We start from the raw sequence: 19,991 nt of genomic DNA on the forward strand, positions 1-19,991 counted from the left end.
ATTAAGCCTGACTTTTCTTTGAGGAAAATTTTTCTTGGTTTTACTTCCCTTCTTTAAGATGAGTGTATGTGTGTGCATGCATGTGTGTGCACGCACCATTCTAATTTTTCATTTCTCCATTGAACAGTATACACTTCACCTCTCCCATCAAGTGTTGCATGAACTTAAAGACTTATGCCTTCTGAATATAATCTGCTCCAAAACAGTCAATTTGATAGGTGTGTTTAAGAAAGGCCATGAGCTCCAAATCCTCAGAGAAGCGCCAATTGGCTGGCTGCTGTGGGATCTGCTTTTGTGGAATTTCTTCCCAAGAGGGTGTCAGTGATGAGAACCTGGAACCCGAGACAGTGTCCAGGCCTTAGCTCGGGCAACAAGGCTCAGATTTCTCCTGGGACCTGCTCCTGCCCTCCAGAACCAGAGGGTGCCAGTGAGGGTGATGGTGGCATTAGGTCTCCATTCTTCAAGGAGCTGTGTGTCCGTGGAGTATCCCTTCTGTGGGGAAACTGAGATGGGGAAATGTGGCGATTTTATTATATAAAATTGTTTTCTCCAAAAAGATTTTAAATTCTTTTGGCTTCAGTAGAGGGTAGTGAATATTAGCTGGATTGGTGAGTTTTACTTTTTATAATAGTTCAGGGAATCTGGTGTTGCCTGGTGTGACAGAAGGAAACAAAAACTCTGCAAGGAGGACGCACATTATCCCAAAGGCAAACTAGTTTCTAAAATCTTCCATAAACTTGTTAACAGGTTTCAGAAATACATACTAAAACTTCGAAGTCCCAGATCTCTGCTGTGTCCTCATCCATCCAGTGTGGATTACACTACCGGTAAAACATCCCAAGGAGTTGGAGGTGGCCTCCCGCGGTTAGGCGAGAATCCAGAGGTGACAGGGGGACTTGGCTGCTTTCTTGCTCCTGACTCACCCCGTCTTCCTTTGGAGGGGATAGGGGTGTGAAGGAGAGGCTTCTACCTCTTTCAACCGCCTTTGAGGCTGCAGAGCCTCACCTGACTTTCCCAGAGAGAGGGAGGCAGCAGGCTCCTTCCGCCGTCCCCAGCGGAGAGTCCCGGGGCGGCCGTGGGGGAGGGAGCCGGCCGAGCTGCCGCCCAGAGCAAGAGGGAGCGAGGAGGACACGCTCCGCCAGACGGAGGCGCGCCGCGGACAAACCAAACTTTGGCGGGGTAAGGATTTTAGGGTTTTGAGCCAGGAGTTCTTGGGACGCTGGGAGGTGTGCTGGGGACTCTGGCCAGGGGGTGAATTAAAGAACTACACGCCAGGGAGTGGGGTGGTGGCGCGCAAGGGCGGGAGGCCGCTGTCCGCAGCCCCCGGTGCTGAAACGGGAGGAGTCTTGGCTGAAGAGAAAGCGGAGAAGTAAGGGACGGCCCCGGCCTCTGCTCCCACCCCGAGCCCCTCCAGGGCGGTCGAAGGACAAGGAGGCATCCTCCATGCTCCCCAAACCTCCCGCACCCCCTTTACTCACGTCCCGAGCCGCGCTGGGTCGAGCCCGCTGAGCCGTCGGGGTGGAGGGCGGAAGGAACGGGGCTGGCTCCCGCTTGGGACAGGACGGGGGTCCAGCTGCGATCCCCCCACACCCGTGACACCTGCTCCAGACACGTCGTACCCGGAGGTTGCGGCCCGCGCCTTCACGGTCTCCAGTCCGGGAAGAGGCTTCCCAGCCCCCACGCTCCCCTTGCTCCAGGTGGGGGGTGGGATGCAGAGTCTCCCCAAGTCCGTGCCACGCGGGGCTGCGGGGGGACAAGTTGTGTGCGCGGCTCGGAAGGAGCATGGACCCAGAGGAAGCAGCGAGGTGCGGGTGCAGGGCTGCATCGCAGGCCCCTACTCAGCCTTGGGCATCCAAAGAGACAGGTGGACTGAGGAGGGCGAGGAATTAAAATTCTTTTGAGGAGTGAGCAGTTACTTTTTGTTGTTATTGTTGCTGTTGTTGTTAATGATAAAACCATACCCCCGGTCTTGGCCTCTCGTGGCCTCAGGGCTTAATGCCAGGGTAGCTAGGAGAAGGGGCGGCGGGCCCTCTGATCCTTCGCAATCCCCTAACAGGATAAAGGCGCAGGCTCTGACTCTTAGGCTTTTCTCCGAAGCTCAGCAACCACCCCCCCCCCCCGCCACCCTCCCGACGCCCCCAGGGGGCTGGGCCCGCTGGCACCTGCGCTCTGACCACCCCAGGCTGCGGCTGGGGCGCTAGGGGTGGAGAGAGTCGTTTCATCTTCTCCCCTTGCAATCTCCCTACTTTATGCTGCTGTTGGGACTTTAAACTTTGTCACTTTGAGGTCAGCATCTCTGGCTAGACGTGGCATGTGGCCTAGGGTGGGGGACCTGGCCCTGGACGCAGCACTCTCCCCACCGGTCCGGGGGCGCAGCCTCCAGCCGCCCGCGAAGCCCAACAGCCCAACGGCGGCAAGGGACCGCTGGCGTCGGTGTCGCGTTCCCTGGTACTTCAAACCCTTGGGGAGTGGTCCCCGACCTGGGCTCGGACTCCATCCCGGAGTGGACAGCTCAGTTCCCCCTACCCCAACCTTCCCTATCTGCCCCTCGACACACTTTCATTCATAAAAACGAGCAACAATATAGTCGTCTGGGCACGGCAGTCACAGTTTGCTGCGTGCTTTCCCACACCCCCTAAGTGAGAGCTGCCGGCTGGCGCGGAGCGGGACGGTGGAACGTCGCGGCAGAGGGGAGACGGTCACTGGCGTGCTACAGCCAAAACAGGTCTTCTACGCCAGAGTCTCGGTTGTAGAAAAGTCTACCAGGTCTCGGGACCCAGTGGGATTTCACCGAGCAGGTGGGAGCTCCTTGGGCCCGGGTAGGACATGAACTGTCCTCTGCTTCACACGAATGCCCAGACACACACACACACACACACACACACACACACACACACACACACACACACACACACACACACACTTCTTCAGCCTCTGCTCAGCCACACAGGGGTCCTCACTGGCACCAGCGCCGGCGCCGGGAGGGGGTGAATGGCGACTCCCAGAGTCACTCACTGGTCAGCGTATAATCTCAATCTCTTTAGCAGGGACTTTGGCCTTGACTGCGCGTGCCCCTTGCCTTTGATGCTTCTGTTTTTATACCTTTTCTGTTCTCATTCACTGCCTGCCAGTGATCACTGCGTCCGGTTCCTAATGGGGTTGCCATGGTGATCAGTCTCTCCAGTCGCCATGGTACCCAGGAGGTAAACAGTTGGAAGCTATCAGGCTCTTCTCTGGCTCTCCCTGATTGCCTGTCGCTGGTTTCCCGCGGGAGGGAGGGGAAGTGGCCAGGACTACAGTCCAGAGCCTGTCTCCAGGCCCGCCCCCCCACCGCCCCGCCCCTCCCCAAGGCGTGCTGCTCACCTGAGACCTCTCTAATCCCACACCACCACCCAACAACACCGAGGCCTCAAGGTTGAGGTGGGTCAAGCTTTTTTCTCCAACCCCATTACATACACGGAGGCCAGGGGGTAAATAGTTTTCCCTCTGACCTAATTCATTTCAATTGCATACTGACTGCTCCTGAGTACAAAGCACAAGGCTAACTCCAGTGGGAGAAACAGAGCCTTTCTCTACTGAGAGGGGTGGGAGTGACTGGTTCCTGGTCAGGGATGCCTCCCAGGGAAAGTCATGTTGGAGTTGAAACTTGAAATCGGCTTGCCAAGAAGAGGGAAAAATTCCCTCTAGGCAGAGGGCCCAGTGGGAGCAAAGATGTGTGAATTAGCTGGGAGAGCAGGCTGTGCTGTGGTAGCACAGAGCACATCTCCGTGGCTTAGCTCATCGCTTATTCGAAGTCTGAGGTTATGAGGTTTTGCAAATCCTACATCAGGGAGGAGTCCACTGGCCAGAGCCTGTCACTCAGCCCTCACCTGGCCCGGATGTGGGGCTGGGAAAACCAGGAGACATAGGGTGAGCTTTAGGGAGCACTGTCTCTGCCAACAGGTGGGGAAGAAAATTCATGACACGTGTAAGGAAAGGGTGAGGAATTTGGCATAGATGGAGCATCCAGTTTAGGCTGATTTGATCCAGGTTATGAAAGTCAGATATGCTCATCTTATCAGTTCCTATACTGGCAATGTATTCTTTTATAATCATACCACAAAAGCTAATTCAGAAAAATAAAAACCCTCCTGTGCTTGCAGCTAGGCTTGGTGAAGCAGGTCCTTGGAGAAGGAAGGGAGGTCCTTAGCTTGGCCTTGCTGGCCCAGGTTTTGTGGTGGGGGGAGTGGGTTGGGGAGAGAGCGTCTATAGGACTGGCTACAGAGATCTAGGTTCCCCAGCTCCAGTACGATCTGGAAAGTACTTTCATCCTCTTGGAATCTCAATCTGAACAGCTGAATCTTATTATAAAGCATTAATTTCAAAACTGAGTACACTCAGAGCTGAGGAACCCTGAGTCCCATGAATTCCAAATCGCCTCTGCAGAAGACCAAGACACTTTCTGGGCATGAGACAGGCCCTTGCCTCCTCCTTAAGTAATATAATTATATAATTGATAACTTGGTTCCAATTTTGGTGCAGCTAAATCCCTTCCTGTTCTTGGGAACAATGTGAATTTTTCTTCTGAGGCAGGAATTGAAAATTTGCAGCTGGCATTTGGAAACTTCCTTTTGCTTATGTCATAGAAATGCAGAGTTGGGAGAGAGAGAACTTCACCTTTCAGGCATGAAAAGATTTCTTTGGGAAACAAGACTCAAGTCCCCTGACTCAGACTCCTTATCTCCATCTTAGTGCAGGGACATTCCTGGGTTTGGGGCCGCCTCTACTCTACTCCACAGAGAGGGGAGAATGGGATTCTGAACCGTATCTCCCCTCATCACCTCACATCTGGATACAGCCTCGTTGTCTGAGGCCTGAGCTACCCTTTGGGTCCTTTCTCGGGCAGGTAGAGAGAGCCTGATACCAACCGGTCCCACAAGTTGGCCTTGTCTCTTGAAAGGCAGGCAATTAAAATCTTGCAGACTCTAAAACTAGATTGTATGTTAAAGTCCTGGCTGTGTGAACTGTATCTCAGTTTGCTCATCTGTAAAATGGAGATTGTAATAGTACTTACCTCACAGGGTTATTGTAAGGATTAAATAAGTTCCTATAGGTAAAAATCTGTGGAGCAGTGACTGGCATGATGTAAGCCCTCAGCAATGTGAATTAATTATTATTAATGTGATATTTTGACATTTCTCCCCGTTATTACGTTTATATTTTGTGAGACTTCCTTGTAGCTGACATCGTGAGTTTTGCATTTTAAAAAGTGTTTTTATTTTAGATTTAACATTAATTTTCTTTTTAAGATATAATTCACATTCCATATAAGTCACCCATATAAAATGTACATTTCAGTGGTTTTTAGTATATTCACAGTTGTGCAACCATCACCACAATGTAATTTTAGAACTTTTGAACTTCAGCACCCGCAAAAGTAACCTGTACCCATTAGCAATCACTCTCTTCTCTCACTCCCTCCACTCCTGCCCCAGGCAACCTCTAATTGACTTTCCGTCTCTATAGATTTGCCTGTTCTGGACATTTCATGTAAATGAAATCATACAGTATGTGACCCTTTGTGTCTGGCTCCTCCCACTTAGCATAACAGCTTCAAGGTTCATCCACATCTATGTATCAATATTTTCTTCTTTTCGGCCCAGCACAGTGGCTCACGCCTATAATCCTAGCACTCTGGGAGGCCGAGGCAGGTGGATTGTTTGAGCTCAGGAGTTCGAGACCAGCCTGAGCAAGAGTGAGACCCTGTCTCTACTAAAATGGAAAGAAATTATATGGAAAACTGAAAATATATATACAAAAAATTAGCTGGGCATGGTGGTGCCTGCCTGTAGTCCCAGCTACTCGGGAGACTGAGGCAGGAGAATCACTTAAGCCCAGGAGTTTGAGGTTGCTGTGAGCTAGGCTGATGCCATGGCACTCTAGCCTGGGCAACAACAGAGTAAGACTCTGTCTCAAAAAATAAATAAATAATAGTAAAACTAAAATATTTCCTTCTTTTCTGTTGCCAAATAAGATCCCACCTCAATAGCGTTCCATTATGTGGCTCTACCACAGTTTGTTTATCCATTTATCAGCTGATAAGCATTTAGATTATTTCCACTGTGAGCTATTATATATAATGCCGCTAGCAACATTCATGTACAAGTTGTTGTGTGGACATATGTTTTTATTTCTCTTAGGTATGTGCTTGGCAGCAGAATTGCTGGGCCATGTGGTAACTCTCTGTAGCATTTTGAGGAACTGTCAAACAGTTTCCCAAAGTGGCTACACCATTTACATTCCCACCAGCAATGAACGAGGCTTTCGGTTTCTCCACAGCCTCATGGTGATGGTTAATTTTATGTGTCAACTTGACCGGGACATGAGGTTCCCAGATTAAACACTTTCTGGTGTATCTGTTGAGGGTGTTTTTAGATGAGATAAGCATTGGAATCGGTGAACTGAGTAAAGCAGATTGCCCTCTTCAGTGTTGGTGGGCATCATTCAATCCGCGGAGGGCCTGAATAGAACAAAAAGGTAGAGAAAGGGGGAATTCACTCTCTGCCAGACTGTTTGGGCTGGGACATCACCGGGCTTCTCCTGCCCTTGACTGGGACTCACACCATTGGCCCTCTGGTTCTCAGAACAGCATTGCTGGCCTTTCTGCTCTGCAACTTGCAGACTGCAGAGCATGGACTTCTCAGCCTCCATAATTATCAGCCTCCAATTCCCTGTAATAAATCATATGTTTATACAGTGGACCCTTGAACAACATAGGGGCTGGGGATATTGGCACCCCATGCAGTCAAAATCCACATATAATTTTTGACTCCCTAAAAACTAACTACTAATAGCTTTCTTTTGACCTGAAGCCTTACCAATAATATACAAAGTAGATTAACACATATGTTGTATGTTATATATAATGTATACTGTATGTTATATGTAATGTATACTGTATTCTTACAATAAAGTAAGCTAGAGGAAAAGAGTTGCAAATCTCAAAAAAAATTTTCAATATATTTATTGAAAAAAAATCCGTGTATAAGTGGACCTGTGTAATTCAACCTGTGTTGTTCAAGGATCAACTGTATATATATGTATCCCATTGTTCCTGTTTCTCTGAAGAACCCTAATACAATCATCATTTGTCATTATCTACTTCTTCTATTTAGGCCATCTCAGGCAGTGTTGAGTGCAGTCATACCTCAGTAGCCATGGAGGATTTGTTCCAGGACCCATCACAAGTATCAAAATCCATAGATGTTCAAGTCCCTTATATAAAATGGCATTGTATTAATATCTGCAAATAACCTACATATATCCTCCTGTGTCCTGTACTTTAAATCATCTCTAGATTGCCTACAATGCCTAATACAATGCAAATGCTATGTAAATAGGTGTTGTTTCACCGTTAACTATGGTAGCTGTGGTTTTCTCATAGATCCCCTTTATTAGGTTGAGGAAGTTTCCTTATCCTTCTAGTGCTCTTTAATTGTTTTCGTCAGGAAAGCATGTTGGATTTTTGCCAAATGCTTTTTCTGTGTCTACTGAGATGATCATGTGGTTTTTGCCCTTAATTCTGTTAATATGGTATATTTACATTGATTTTGGATATTGAATCAACTTTGCATTCCTGGGGTAAATATCACTTGGTTTTAGTGTAAAATTCTTTTTATAGGTTGCTGGATTCAGTGTGGTAGTATTTTGTTGAGGATTTTTGCATATTCATGTGGTTCTCAAAGTGCCCTCTCATCTAAGTTCTGACACTCAAGTTGTTTTCACTTATATTGTATAATTTCCAAAAAGTATTAATATTATATTTCTTCTTTCTGTTTTTGAAGCTCTAGATTATTTTTATTTTGTCCACATAGGTTCACATTCACCCACAAAATATGAGAGAGGACCCTCAAGTGTAATAGTTACATTGTAGTGTTTTGCTCCATCATGAAACTTATGGAACAGAAGGATCTTTAATAATCAACTGGGTCCATGGTTTTCAACTCTGTTTCACAGAGTTTCTTAAGGTGTTTTGTATACATCTTAAGTTTTTTAAATGTATACTTAAATATTTTCAAATTCAAATATATATGTGGGTCCCATACCAAATTTTAATATACTGGGTATCATGTTCAAAATTAACTTGCGTCTCCCTGATTATCTTTATAAAAGTTACAAAATACATTCAAATAAAATAACTACAAGTGAATGTTTTATGCATTAGGGTTCTGTGTAAGATGTCATTTGCAATAAGGCCATGTCTGTCATTAGATGAAGAAACTAAAGTGCTGGTCACTTACCCAAATGGAGGCTGAGCTGAGAAGAGAATCCGTCTCTCCTTTCTCTCAGTCCAGCACCCTTGATCACTTATCCTATCTTTCAAATGTCATTAGTGTCAAACAAAAGATATTCCACTCAGGGTTTTCTCTCCACATATACCTAGAAGTCCTTGAAATCTCCAGGCCTCGTCGCTGGGTGTAGTAATATCTGTTTTATGCCCTGTGTCTATTCTGAGGACTGGTTCACAGGTCTCAAAGTGATTAGGTGGTTCAGTGTTGGAGAATTTCCCTTCCACCCTGCAGTTCTCAGGTGAGATGGGGAGGAAGGGAAAGGCAATCAGAAGTGTGCTTTAGAAAAGGTTCCAAGGCATGTAGACCCTGTGGGAGTTATTGACTTGTCTCTGGAGTCTAATTTGACAAAGTGAGCCTGTTCAGCCTCACATTTATGACAATTTGCTGAGTGCATTTGCCCAGGGTGATGCTGAGAAGGTTGAGTTTTGGAGGACTAAAATAGATGAAACTCAGAGAGTGATTACTTCTGAGAAGTAAGATCAAAGACCCCAAGTGGTAAAAGTGACCCATCTCAGCTGGAGAAAACAGTGGCATGGGCAAAGTGTGTCTGTCCCTCAAGACTCTGAGCTTTCCCTTGACTGGGGTTTCTGCATGTTTCCCCGTGGCTTTGTGTCCAGACTTGGTGCCTCACTAATTGGACCTTCCAAGCCCTGGCTGAATAGGGGTCTCATAACCAAGAACAGTGATAATTCGGAAAGATCCCTCAAGTGGGCTAGCGGTGCACCCATGGTGGGCTGTAGGCTCCTGTCCAGTGTCTCCCCATTGTCAGCTGAATTCAGGGCTTGACACAAATTGGACCAGGATTAGTTTTCATGTTTAAGTCATGATGGAAAAGAGGAGAGAGCACGGGCAGTATTTTGTGAATGTAAGTTGTTAGTCATCATGAGTGGGAACCAAGATTGTTTTCCCAGAAGCACATTTAGTACAGAGCAAAGGGCTGTACGTGTTTCGACCTCCTGTGTCGTGTTCTTGCCCTCTCCCTCATAAATGGCCATCCTTTTTCAAGTGGGATGGAAATTTTCAGTGTGACTCATTCACATGATTATTGTGAAGATCAAATGAGTTAATAACATATATTTAAAGTTGTTAGAACAGTAACAGGCAAAGAGTAAATGCTTGATAAATATGCTGTTGTCGTCATCAGTGTGATTACGCGCCCATTCCTCCAGTTATGCCACAGGCTTTTTGTTACCTACTATGTATATGTGGTGGGTGTTTGGAGAATAAAATATTTTTTAAGCAAAAAGAGATCATTCTTGCCTTCAAGTTTTACAGAGTTAGTAGAGGAGCAAGAAGAGTACACAAATAACTGGAACACAGGTGAGCGTGTTAAATGCCTGGCTACTCAGGTGTCCAGGCCAATGACCATAGAGAGAGTTAAAGACGATCCCAGAGTGCAAAAGTCACAATCCTTGGCTGGGCGTGGTGGCTTACACCTGTAATCCTAGCACTTTGGGAGGCCAAGGCTAGAGTATCACTTTAGCTCTGGAATTCAAGACCAGCCTGAGCCCTGAGCAAGAGTGAGACCCCATCTCTACTAAAATAGAAAAAATTAACCAGGCGTGGTGGCACGCCTAGTCCCAGCTACTCGGAAGGCTGAGGCAGAAGGATCTTTTGAGCCCAGGAGTTTGAGGTTGCTGTGAGCTAGGCTGATGCCACTGCACTGTAGCCCAGAGCAAGATTCTGTCTCAGAAAAAAAAAAGTAACAATCCTTGAAGGTACACAGCACAATGGTTAATACATGGTAAATGTCAAAGGTTGTTAAGTAAATATTGTGATTGCTTCTCAGCTGGGAAGGCTCTTCCATGGTCCCTGAAACAGAATCAGGGGTTCCCTCCCCTATCCACATTGCACCCCGTCATGCCTCTGCCTTTGCTCCAATACCTCTTGCACTCCCCTAGCCCTATGTATTACACGCCTGTTTCCCCCATGCAATTTTGTGCTCTCAACAGCAGAGACTTGTCTTCATTTTCATAATCCTCAGAGCCAGGTACAGTACCTGGGACATTATGGGCCAAGTCAGCAATGGAGTGTGGGGGACATGTCAGATTTAGTCATGTAAAAAAAAAAAATGGAAATTGGAAACAGTGTGTTCTTAGTTCCCCAGTCAAGTCCTAGAAAACACACATTCATTTGGTAGGTGCTCACAGACCACTCCTAGACTCACGCCTGAGATCCACTTCAAGGTCACCTTCATTGCCGGCAGAATGCATCTTCTTGCTGTTTTTGAAAATTAAAATTATATTTGTGCATTTCTAATTCCCTGCAGTGGCTGTGATAAACAAAACAAAACAAACCCAAAGTGGACTTGAGAGTCAGACAGCCCCCAGCCGCCAATCCTCATCTGCAAAGTCACATCACTGTTCCCTCTTGGGGTTCCTGAAGATTAATGAGCAACGGACTTGGAAGTGCCCACACTCAGGGGCCTGGCTGATGGCAGTTCTCGTTGTCAGCAGAGCTTCAGGATAACTGGCTGTGATTTCATGATCTCACTTGTGAGTTCTCCTAGCGCCTATCAGGAACAGGAGATGGGAAAACACGTAGCGGGGCGGGGTGGGGGTGGGGGGTTGAGCTCTTAAGATGTCATGTTTAAAAAACCAGTAAATAAAGGGAAAGAATTAAGTGTTTATTCTGCCTTTCCCATACGAACTGTACCATTGACCAACCAAACAATGAAGGAGTAAAATTTTCTCTTTTAAAAATACCTCAGCTACTTGAGGAAAGAATGATAAAATTACCACCAACTTGCAACCTCTGGCCAATCGATGGATCCAGTTAATGATCATCCCAAGAAACACAGTCAGATATTATGAGCCTTCTGATGGCAGAGCACAGCACCCCCTATGAAATAGTCTTGTCAAAACACAAAAATTGAACCCAAATTTGACGAAGGTTCTAACTTCTAGAACGTAGGAAATGTTTTTAGAGTTGGAATCTGCACGAATCCATACTGTAGGAAACTCTGTAAGGCAAACAATTAAATCTCTGCACAAAGAGAAAAAAGGAAAATGGATAGAAAACTTTAAAGATACCAGTGAGATATATCAACTAAGCAAAATATGTCGACATTATTTGGATCCTGATTTTTAATGTATTTTTCTAAAAGACAGTCATTTATGAGATAATTGGGGAAAAAAGATCTTATGAGTTATCTTGAACTTACATTTCCCTTTAATGATACACATTTTCTCCTGCCCAACCCCAATACCGTTCTCCTGGATAAAGAACACAGAATTGAAAGGGAAATTAGGTCATTCCTAAACCTTGAGGGGCCTGGGCTGAGAGTACAAATATCCCACTTAGCGTATGCCTAAATATCTAGAAGTTAAACATGCTGTGGTTAAGTTGTTTGCACCCACCCTGCCCCACCCCCAAAAAACAGAGCCTTGGAGAGAGGGACGCCATTGTGAGGATTAAGTAAGAGAGTGTCGCACAGCATCTACCCTGTGCCTGGCACCGGGTGGCCCTCTCCAGGAGACAGATCTGGCAAGGGACAGAAGTGCTGCCTCCATGCAATGGGACCAGGGCCAGGCTTTGTGCCCAGGGCAGTGGATGCAGCTTCAGGGACTGAGGGAAGGGGCACAGGCTAAAGGTAAATTACCTTATTTGGTGCAATTTGCCTGGAAATGTACAAAGGAGAATAATTTGATAGCTTTCCCACAGAGTCCCAGAACTTCTTCTATAAGACTTGCTCTGCACCAGACTGGACTGTAAGCGCCTTGAAGACAGAGCTGCATATTTCTCTGATAAATCCCCCGCTCCTAGCATATAGCCTGACGCATAGTTAGTAAAGTGCTCAATAAACAATTTCAAATCGGGTTTATTGCTTTTAATGGAAGATTGTTATTTCATATGTTGGCCCTAAGGTCTCACAGGCATCTCAAATTGGAATCATTTTCTTCCTCAAACCTGCGCCTCCCCCAGTTCCCTGCGTCAGAGGGCGGGCAGCACTGCCCCGCACCAAGCCAGCACCTCCTCCTCACCACCCCTTACACCCATTGCCATGTCCTGGTGATTCCACCCACCTGGTAGCTTTTGAATTGATCTGATTCACTGCCGCAAAGCTAGTTCAGGCAGCTGTTCCCTCTCTCTGATACTGCGGCAGCCTTTTAGCTGCTCACTTCACACCCACTCATGTTCCCTGAATGCGTCCTCCCGGGGGCAGCCAGAGTGGCCTTCACACCTTTGGCCCCTTCCCTCCTGGGCTGCAGGGAAAGGCCCACGCTCCTTGGCACAACCTGCCGGGCCCCGTGGTGTCACCCGCCCTGCTAGACCGTCAGATCCCTGGGAATAGGCTTTGTCTTATTTCTCTTTGTATGTCCTGTAATCAGCCAGAAACTTACTCATTACTACATAAATGAATAAAATGTTTAAAAAATTTTTTGATCTGTTGAGAAAATTGGAAATTTAAACTCATAGACAAACTACCTAACATCAGAGATGAGTCAGGCCCCAGCAGAGCGGGTGGTGCCTGGAGTAGCACGTGGTGAGTCGGCCGTGCCGGGCAGGCCCACACGCACAGGGGCTGCTTTGGTGCCGTGCCTCGGGCTCCTTGCCCTGACCTTCCTTTGTGTATGGAATTAATTTACTCCCAAAGTGAGCCACTAGGCTATTTCTAGAAATTGTCATCTTTCTCTGGAGTGATCTCTACTGATATCTGACACACTTAAGACATGTGGCTGCTTGGGGAGCCTATGCTAGTCTATTTTAGAGAACCTGTCCTCAGTTCATCTTCCAGCTGGAAGAGTTACCCAGAAATCATGGAACTGGCCAATTACACCAGCCCTGCCTGCACATAAAGTTTCCTTTCTCTTCAATCACGGGGGCACTTTCCAGTGTTTGCTAAAGGGAAAGTGTTCGTGGCCTGATTTCTGGTACAAGGGTCCTGCCACACTGACAGGTGTTATCTGTGTGTCTAATTGGACAAGCTACTTAACATCTCTGAGAACCAATTTACTCACCTCTGAATGGGGGTAAAAATCATAAATAGGTTATTGCGAGGATTAAATGAGATGAGTGTGCACTGGGTTTAGCATCCCATTGTAAAGGTTTTCTGAATGTCAAGTATTATTGGTTATATTTTTACACTTTGTTTTAAAGAAGGATTTGGGGGAGCTACAAAAACGTATGCCAAATTAGTATAAGATAAAAGCAAGGAAATGAGAAAACCAGGATCAAGAGGGACATTGCGTCATCCCAGAAAATGATAAGGGTTTTAGATTCCTTACATCAGATACCCACCTGGCCGTTGGTGCATTCATTTGCTCGGTCAGCACTTAACCCTGAGCAGCTGGTCCGTGTGGTGGCGTATACAAAGGAGTGAAAGACCCTGTTTGTGCCTCTGGCTGGGAAGAAGAGCCCAGAGATGTCCAACTAGAACACAGTACAGCAGGAACCACAAGGGACGGAGGACAGTGCGCCTGCCAGGACTTGCTGGGAGGCCACGTGGAGTGGCCCTTGTCCGTGATGAGCTGGGTTTGTGGTTACTTCCCTGTCCTGATGACATATCTGCTTTGTGTTCACGTTTTAGCAATCATCTTGGAGGCTAAATGTGACAACCAAGAAGATGGCCAAGATCAACACCCAATACTCCCACCCCTTCCTGACCCGCCCTGCAGTGAAGACCTCGGACAGAGATCTAGATCGCGCTGAAAATGGCCTCAGCAGGTAAGACGGCTTTTCATTCTGCACCTGGCATGGGTCATTTCCATAGCTGGTCCAGACTGTGGGGAAGAAGGCCTCAACGCTGGCCAGCCACACGTGGAAGGGCGGAGGGCATTCACAGAGCTGCCGACTTCCTTTTTCAATTCATTTAATCCTCACAACCCTGGCAAAGTAGTTTTTATTCTTATTTTGGAGATGTGGAAAAGGAGGCTCAAAAAGTTACATAATTGCTACAAGGCAAGAGAATGAAGATTCGAATGCAGCAGACTAAATTCTACTGTATAAACTTCCCCAAACTGCCACACTCCCATGTATACATCAAAAATGTGTTGGACTCTGGCTATGCCACCGTCCCGGGCACCAAGTGTGTAGTATAAATCACAGGCGCTGCCCTCACTCCCAGGGGATGGTGAGGAGGCAGGCTGTGCTCAGGGCCTGTGTAGGGAGTGGGTCATGCCTTGCCAGCCAAGCCATCAGCCCCAATGACGACATCCTGACACAGGCCGCCACATGGAAACCTGGGGCCTTAAGATCTATTCACAAATGAAGTCTCCACATAAGATTGATTTAAACAAAAGACTCCAGCACATGCACATAAAAATTTTAAAGTTTCAAATTACTATCGGGGGTGGGGGGGCAATAGAGTTTGGACAAGCCACACATCTTTGCCTTGAAATTCTGTCCTTTTAGAAAGCTTTGCAGATAAATAATAACTGTGTACATAAATATGAATCACACTGTATCTTCAATGGTGTCCGGAAGCCTGCCTTGGGAACCTGCGTGTTGGTGTGGCCCTCTGCTGAGTGCCCCCGGGAGGAAGGAGCCACCGTGTCTCTGTCCCCTGAGACATCGTTGCCCTCGAGTTTTTCACAAAATTGGAGGCCCAGTTTTGTGTTTCTCTCTTTTAAATTATTGGAATTATTTTCACAGTGGAAAGTCAGAAGGAAGGATGAAAACACTTCATTTGAATGAAAACATTTTTACACCCTGAAATTCCAAAAATAAAAATGTCTTGAGTTTTTCTTTTCCACTTAGATCTGTTTAGTTGGCTCAATTATTTAAGAGCTGTCTGGCATATTTTTGAGGATAATGCAATAGAGACAGAAGATGCTCTGCTGCAGGGACTTGCAGCTGGGACCAAGGACACCTCAAATCCCAGATCCATCTCCTGGTGCAGCTATTTTGAGTGAGCTTTTGGGCATAGGGGTTTGTGTCCTGCAGAACAGAGGCCTTCGTGCTACTCCTGGAGAGGATCCCAAAGCAATTATCACCAAAGAAAGCCGTTTTCGGCCTGCTACTCCAGGACCAAAGACTTAAAAATGCATTGGCTTCTGTCCCCGGGTCACACGTGGCCACTGAAAGTGGATTCTGATCATTCAGGTTCCTCAGGGCTTGAAGAGGAAAAGAAAAATAAGGTGTCACCTTCTCCAGTGCTAAAAAGTCACCTCTGTTGACTCTCATGTTCCCAAACCCACAGAGGAAGACACTGGTTCTCGTAAGAACCTCTGCCCCCACCCAATGACAGGAAAGCCTCACTGTACGAACATTAAATCTCTCTACAAATAAACTTAGAAGTTGAGCATCACAAGTTGAAAATTATCTCGTCTTTCAAAACAGTCTCTCCATCGCACTAGTTCTTGTTCTTGTTCTTGCTAATTACCAACTTCAGAGGGGCTCTTCCTTCGAAGGCATCACTCCCACGTCGAATTGGAGGGAAGTTTCCGGGTTAGCCTGACCCAGTCGGCTCATTTTACAGAGACTGAGGCCCTACTGAGCCGTTGCCCCAGGCCCCCGAGCCTGGCCCCCAGCCTCTCGGCCTCTCCACATCCTTGGGAGGTCCTGGCTCCCCATTCTTGCATTGGTGGCCAGAATCTCTCCCTTTTCCCAATGTTTATGTCCCCTTGGGGGCTCATAATGTCACTTCAGATGTTCGGCTTGTCTCCTGTCTTCCCATCTGCTTGGTAAAATCAGTTTTTTAGAGAAGTAACTAATTGGTTTTACTATTTAAACACTCCCAGGCATTTAACAAGGGTAAAGACTCTGGGGCTAAAAGAAAGACATTGATTTGGCAGAATTTCAGGCATCAAGAAACAAGTGGTGAGATGCGTCGGGAAGAAAAGTCCCCTTGAGCCCCCGGTACTTATGTCGGTTGCTTAAGGCTCTCCCTATTCTTCACAGCCAAGTGTGCCTTTCTGGGCACGGGTGTTTGAGCAGTACTTAAATCCACATGACATGGCTAATTTTTTCTTTATTTCCTTTACAAAGATCAGAAAACATAAGCTCAGAGAGGGAAGTGACCAGCCCACAGAACACCCAGCCAACAGGTGCTGAGGTAGGGATACGAACCTGGGCCCGCCGGCTCCCTCTCAAGCGAGCATCATAGACCCAGTCCACATGCAGGAGCTCTTGCTGCTGCCAGTGCAGGCCGGCTTTGAAATCCCCACCCACCCACCAGCTCAGATGTCATGGCTATTGATTCCTTTTCTCTGAATGCAAATAAATCTGGTCTCAGGGTGTGCCCTCATGCAATTAACAGAGACCAGACTAGGCCAAAATGCTGGGCCGACTGCTTGGTGCCCAGAGCTCTGTGCAGAGCTGCTGGTGGGGACAGAACACTTCCATCCTTGGGATTGCCTCCATATCTTCCAGGTTCACATGCTGTGACAGAGCCCCAGCCCAGCTGTCAGCTTCCACCACCAGCACCTGCATGCCAGCTGCTCAGATCCAAGCACATGAGAGATTAACTCCTTTTACCCCTGCCACCTCCTCCCGTTACTGACCTGGGCACCTTGGAACATGCATCCCATGTTGTAGTATGGAGAATATTAGCAGGGCGAGGGAATCGTAGCTTCTGAACTACAGCAGGGCCTCTGACAGGGTCTCTTATGTGTATACGAATGAGATGTGAGTGAGTCTCTTGTGTGTATAGGGGGAGAATTCAACCCGGTGGTTTGGAAGTAAAGAGCCATGCCCACACAGTGCGGCCACATGGATCAGAGCAGTCTTTAGTGGCATGCCACAGGGCTCAGTCCTCAGCCATGTCCTATTAGCTTTTATCTGTGCCATATATGAAAATACAAAGGGCCTTCATAGAGTGAGTGAGAGCTGGTTTTGAAATGAGATGGAATAACATTGGAATCTCAGCTTTGCCACTTGGCTGTGTGACGTCAGCGAAGTTACTTAATCTCTCTGAACTTCCATTTCCTCTCTCATGGGATTGTTATGTGCATGAAGTGATAAAATGTATGTGCTTGAAATCCAGTAAACAGTCACTAAAACCATGCCAATGTGGTCTGTGTATGCATTTGTGAATAAGATGGTTTTGTGAGGAGAGGTGAGTATGATTCCTCTGCATACATACGGTCCTAAAACATCAAGTGACTCAAATAAATGGGAAGGCCCAACAGTTAATTCCAAAAAAAATCAATTGCACATGCAAAAGCTAGAGTCATCTGGCTCATCTGCAGCTTGTGTTACAAGACTTTGGGTTTTTGCTGACGGTAGCTGGTGACCACCAAAAACACACAAACCAACAGTCTTCTGAGCTTGGGCTCCACTAGCAGTAGGGTGGTCTCAGTCTCCCTTCCCAGTCGAGCAAGAACCCAGATATCTGCTCACAGGTGAATGATCGTGATGGGAAAAAGACTTGAACCCAAGGAGGAATGGCTGTTGAACTGGGAGTTCTGGCCTGGGAAGCCAGGCACAGTGCAGGTCCCCATGATTGAAGGGGGATGAAGCTACTTAACTCCATGTGGTTCCAGCAGAAAAGGTAGCCCTGATGTGGGGAAGCTGAGGGCGGGGAGAACCTACAGGCAGCTGAGGCCGTGCAAAGATGGTCCCCGGCTGCTGGAGATGGCAGGGGCACTTCAAAAAGGAGGAGGCAGCAGCTCAGCAGCTGGGATTCAACAACCCTCCCTTCTAATAACTCACCGGGGAGACTGAAGCTTTCCCTGACATTCATCCTGCCTCCTGCTTCAGCCGTGTCACCGGCTTGTTAAGAAGGCTGATTAGGTTGGGATAGGCCACGTGATAGAATTAATTTGTCTTGCCTGGGCTCCTCAGCACTCGGAGGATGAAGTGCAAATCCCTAGAGGTCAATGCCTGAATGACTTTTAATCAAGCTGATCAAACATCAGCCCTAGGAATTTTTTAAAAAAGAAAAATCTTCCCAAACACATTCCCAGTTTTATTGCAGGCAATTCAGTAAACACCAGGCTCTGCTGATGTGACTGGTGTTTGTTTTGAGCTGTGGGCACCTGTCCTATCTGTGCCCACACTTTGCACTCTGAATGGCACACGGAAGGTCACCACCCCTTACCTCTGCATTGTGGAGGTGAGCGTCTAGGGTTTGGCAAAGGGCCAAGTGGAAGTGCATTTTTATCTGAAAGTACTATACAAATTATTTGAACTGTATGTGGAGGTCTAGGCCTGTTCTGTACAATATTCTAGAATATTAACCAGTGGGTTCCCAGGAAGGCTGCCAGACAAGCACACAAATATCTGCCCAGGTAGTGTGACTGCAGCACACACAGTGGGGAGGGAGGCCCAGCACGGCCTCTAAGGAGCTGACATTCACTCTGACCTTAGAAGGTGGGGTTCCAGTAGGCAGAGGTGGGTTGGAACCAAAATCCTTATTCTGGAATTACTTTGTGGAAACAGCTGCTACGGCTTGAGATGACAGGCACGGGGGGCCTCCCGCCACCCAGTGCTCTGATGAGGGTCATGCCGACATTTGCTGCCCCCTCCCTGCTTCCTCTAGCACATGGACAGCAGCTGGTCATGAGCTACCCTCCTTGGTCAGCCTTGCTCTAAGGGAAAGGCCACACTCATCCCAAAGGCCAGAATCTGCTGGATGTGAACCCAAGTGGGGAGCCCCTGAGACGGGGTCGGTGACAGTAGCTTTCCTCATGGAGCAGGGCATCTGGCACCTCACATCTGACTGTATCCAGGAGGCGCGTGAGCTTGAAATCAATTCAGCACGCTGCATATTTCAATTCCTAGGGCCCACTCGCCGCTGGAAGAGGCATCGTCAGTACTGCAGCCGGGGATCACCATGGACACCGGAGGACTGGCCGCGGCCGGCCAAAGCCCCTTCACCGGCCAGGGGCCCGCCAGGTAACCAACCGGGCTCAGCCCTCACCTTGGGTTGGGGGAGCCCAGGGAAGAAAGAAGGTAGATACATCTTGGAAAGAGGCGCAGGGTGGAGGTGGAGTTGAAGATTTGGAAAAGGAGCAGGATCAGAGCAGCCTGAAATCTATCAGTGAGTAATTTACTCTTGGGTCAGGTGTTCTGAGTTCAGAAAAGTCTGAGAAAAACTGCCTTCATCTGAAATTGCTTTAATAAGAACTGGCCCTGAGATGCTTGCTCAATTCTGGAAGAATTCAGAAAAGAGACAAGAGAAGTGGTGAGAGCAGCCAGCTGTGGGAGACCACTGGGTGGACACGGTGCTCTGCCGCGGGCAATGGTGGCACCAGCTGGAACAGTGCTGGCAGGTTCCCACGGGTGCATGTCAGTAGCAGGCGTCCTTGCAAAAGCATTTGAAAGATTAGCAAGACTCCAAGCTCTGTCTCCCTCTCATGACGTCGGTACCCCGGCTCCAACAGCTGCACCACCTTGAGGAAGTCATTTCACCTTCCCCAGCCTAGAAAAGGCACCTCCCAGCGCCTGCCCCCAGGTGGCTTGAGGGCTGCCTCAGGGCCAAGTGCACCCATGGCAGGTGCTCAGCAGACATCGGGCTCATTATTTCCTTCCGCCACAGTTTTTTACCAACACCACGGTTTTATGTAGTTGTGTCTTCTGTGCTTTTTACTTAAGATTATTGCAAAAAATTCACTTTTCTATTTATTCTTCATCCTTTTCATTGCAGAGAATACTACTCTATCATTATTTATTTAACTAACCCATTGTAGCTGGGCGTTTAAGTGATGTTCACTGTTTTTGTTTTACTAATAAAATGCTATCTTAAGGCTCTTTGGTTTCAAGGAAGGGAACACCTTC

The 19,991-nt window shown here is 47.5% G+C and overlaps 1 protein-coding gene across 2 annotated transcripts in view; it reads left to right on the forward strand.

Annotated features, from left to right (window-relative positions):
• The first annotated feature begins 1,145 nt into the window (after window positions 1-1,145).
• Window positions 1,146-19,991, forward strand: part of CNGA3 (cyclic nucleotide gated channel subunit alpha 3) — a 35,268-nt gene continuing 16,422 nt past the window's right edge. Inside the window, exons 1-3 of one of the 2 annotated variants that reach the window (XM_045550178.1) lie at window positions 1,146-1,179; window positions 13,861-13,997; window positions 18,996-19,109. In XM_045550178.1, coding sequence (XP_045406134.1) covers window positions 13,897-13,997; window positions 18,996-19,109 — 215 coding nt within the window. In that variant the 5' untranslated portion in view covers window positions 1,146-1,179; window positions 13,861-13,896. Of the gene's footprint in view, window positions 1,180-10,766; window positions 10,826-13,860; window positions 13,998-18,995; window positions 19,110-19,991 lie in introns of those variants that run through there. The other variant, XM_045550177.1, reaches the window with a different exon arrangement.

The sequence above is a fragment of the Lemur catta genome, chromosome 4 (genome assembly GCF_020740605.2).
Source record: "Lemur catta isolate mLemCat1 chromosome 4, mLemCat1.pri, whole genome shotgun sequence".
NCBI lineage: Eukaryota > Metazoa > Chordata > Mammalia > Primates > Lemuridae > Lemur > Lemur catta.